General features: G+C 34.6%; 1 protein-coding gene across 1 annotated transcript; it reads left to right on the top strand.

Annotated features, from left to right (window-relative positions):
* The first annotated feature begins 1,224 nt into the window (after positions 1 to 1,224).
* On the top strand, positions 1,225 to 1,925 carry LOC107062450 (uncharacterized). Its single transcript, XM_015313104.1, has 2 exons — positions 1,225 to 1,496; positions 1,544 to 1,925. Exons 1-2 carry the CDS (start codon positions 1,225 to 1,227, stop codon positions 1,923 to 1,925), a joined length of 654 nt encoding a protein of 217 aa, XP_015168590.1.
* Positions 1,926 to 2,642: the final 717 nt, after the last annotated feature.

Genomic DNA, 2,642 nt, shown 5'->3' with positions numbered 1-2,642 from the left:
TGAGGTATTTTTCAGACCCTTATTTCAAGATAGAAGCATAAAAAAAAGGATTTGCTAATATGAAAAGTGCAAGCAAGAATATGAAGTTTCCTCTCTTAACAGATTTTAAGTCAGGTAAATTTCAATTGATTTTCTTCTCTATTGTATTTTCGATGTACCAAAACAAATATTTTTCTATAAATCACTCTCTCAAAACGAAGTACTACTTATAACTATTATAACTATGTTTCAATGTTAAAGTTAGAAAAAATTTCAACCATGCTCAATTTCTAAAATCACCATTATATTAGCTTTTATCCTTGAAAATTCTTATTAATTATTTCATTTCTTGTTTCCCTCCATTCCACGCAATCCAGTAGTAAAATTGCACGTTTTTCATTTTTTTTTCCTTTTCTACCTTTTTTTTTTTGTTTGTTCATATATTCGATATAAATGATGGACATTAATTATGACGTACTAATTAAGGGTAAGATATGAACCGAATAAGAACATTGTTAAAGCAATTTAGCTAAGAGGTTGACATGACTTACCATTAATTCTATGTATCAAAGAATATTATTTCATCACAATTATTTGGTCGTCTAATAAGAATCTAATAATATATATATTTATGTAAAATATTCATTATTTTCTTCAACTTATAGACAAGATCAATTGATTCTCCCAACTACAAAGAAAGATAATTAAGTAGTTACGTTTTAAAATCGTCATATTGGTTTCCCATTTATATATGCTTATATACAAAAATGAATATTCTTTGCATTGATCATTTGGTACGTGGACAAAGTTATTCCATGATTATTAGTTTTGAGATTATAGTTTCTATTAAGATTTAATTAATTATATTGTAACTAGTATCTTTGGTTAGTTCAGTAGTTAGTTAACTGCAGTAGTTAGTTGACTACATAGCTACAGTAGTGAGTCAGTTAGAATGTCAAGAAGTTAGTTAGGATATTTTTTTACTATTTGCTTAGCTGGATACAACTGTCAACATTTTTGTTCATGTGTATAAGTACTTGTATCAGTCAATGGAGAAGGTGCGATTTCTCATTCTCTCAAAACTCAGATCTCGTGAATTGCTCTTTCTCAATTGCCAATTATAGTTTCTCTATTTTAGGGCATTCACCTTTGTTGTGAAGTTTTGTTATGGTATCAGAGCAAGGTCGGTTTCCGTCCTTCTCGAGCTAGAATTTCGCCCATTTTTTTCTCAGCTAAGTTTCTTCCATGGAAGGTACTGAGAACACTGCCGGAAGTAGTACTTTTGGAGGTAATAATGTTGGGAATGATACAAGCAATGCTCTCTATGTACATCGCTCTGATAACCCTGGGATGGCACTTGTTCTAGTCCAATTTGATGGCACAGGATATCGATCTTGGAGAAGAGGAGTTCTGCGAGCTTTATCAGTGAAGAACAAGCTCGGTTTCATCGATGGCAGTTGTGAGAAGCCACATGCAGATTCGCCTACTTCGCGACAATGGCAGCGATCAACGATATGGTAACATCTTGGATTTTGAATTCCTTCACTAAAGAGATTTCAGATAGTGTTGAGTATGTCAATGATTCAGTAGATCTTTGGAAAAAACTTGAGGACAGATACGATCAAACCAATGGAGCAAAGTTATACCAGATCCAAAAGGAGATCAATGAACTCACACAAGGTACTCTGGATATTACTATTTACTATACTCGAATGAAGAAACTATGGGAAGAATTGAACACTTTGAATGTGAGAAATCAGTGCACTTGCATCTGTAATTGTGGAGTTAGGAATGGAATGCACAAAGCCGAACAAGACAGACGTTTAATACAATTTCTGATGGGAATGAATGAAGTGTACACTGTGGTTAGGGGAATTATTCTTATGATGAATCCCCTCCCTTCGATGGCACAAGCTTTTTCGTTACTAATCCAGGAAGAAAAATAGAGAGAATTTCTCCCTAGTAGTCGAATGCCTATGGAATCCACTAGGTCCTTTTCAAGGGTCTAGCAAGGGTCCAATGGAAAGAACTACATGGCATCCTTTTCAAATGATACCTATGCTGGAAACAATAATGTCTCAGGAAACAACAATTATGGAGGAGCCAATTACTACTCAGGCAGTAATAGTGACAGAAATGCCAAGTTTTGTGACTATGGTAAGAAATCAGATCACATTAATGAGAAGTGCTACAAGTTACACGAGTACCCACAAGGACACAACAATCAGAATCACAGGAACAATGAATATCCACCAAGGCAAAACAATAATCAAAATCACAAAGGAAAGAGGGTTGCAGCTAATGTGCATGGTGATGACATAATGCCTACTCAGGGGGAAGATTTTTCACAAGGTAGTCATAATCAAAATGCCAGACTCACTAAGGACCAATGCACTCACATCATGAACCTTCTGCAATAATTTCAGAATGAACATACAAGAGAGGATCCAACTACTTCAAACAACAATGCTGTGAATTTTGCAGGTATTGTGGTTTGTTCCTCCTCTATTGATTTTAACGATCCTTCATGTAAGTGTTTTAAATCAAGTGCTGACTTATGGATCATTGACTCGAGGGCATCCAACCATTTAACCTTTAACAAATCTTCCTTAACTAACATTCAGACCCTACCTTATCCTATACTTATCTCACTTCCCAATGGA

The sequence above is a fragment of the Solanum tuberosum genome, unplaced genomic scaffold (genome assembly GCF_000226075.1).
Source record: "Solanum tuberosum cultivar DM 1-3 516 R44 unplaced genomic scaffold, SolTub_3.0 scf00226, whole genome shotgun sequence".
Classification (NCBI taxonomy): domain Eukaryota; kingdom Viridiplantae; phylum Streptophyta; class Magnoliopsida; order Solanales; family Solanaceae; genus Solanum; species Solanum tuberosum.
This window is presented reverse-complemented; position numbering and strand designations above follow the sequence as displayed.

Coding starts and splice junctions, on each gene's coding strand:
- LOC107062450 (XM_015313104.1), top strand. CDS start 1,225: ATGGAAGGTACTGAGAACACTGCCGGAAGTAGTACTTTTGGAGGTAAT. Junction 1,497..1,543: donor TGGCAGCGATCAACGATATG/GTAACATCTTGG, acceptor GATTTCAGATAG/TGTTGAGTATGTCAATGATT.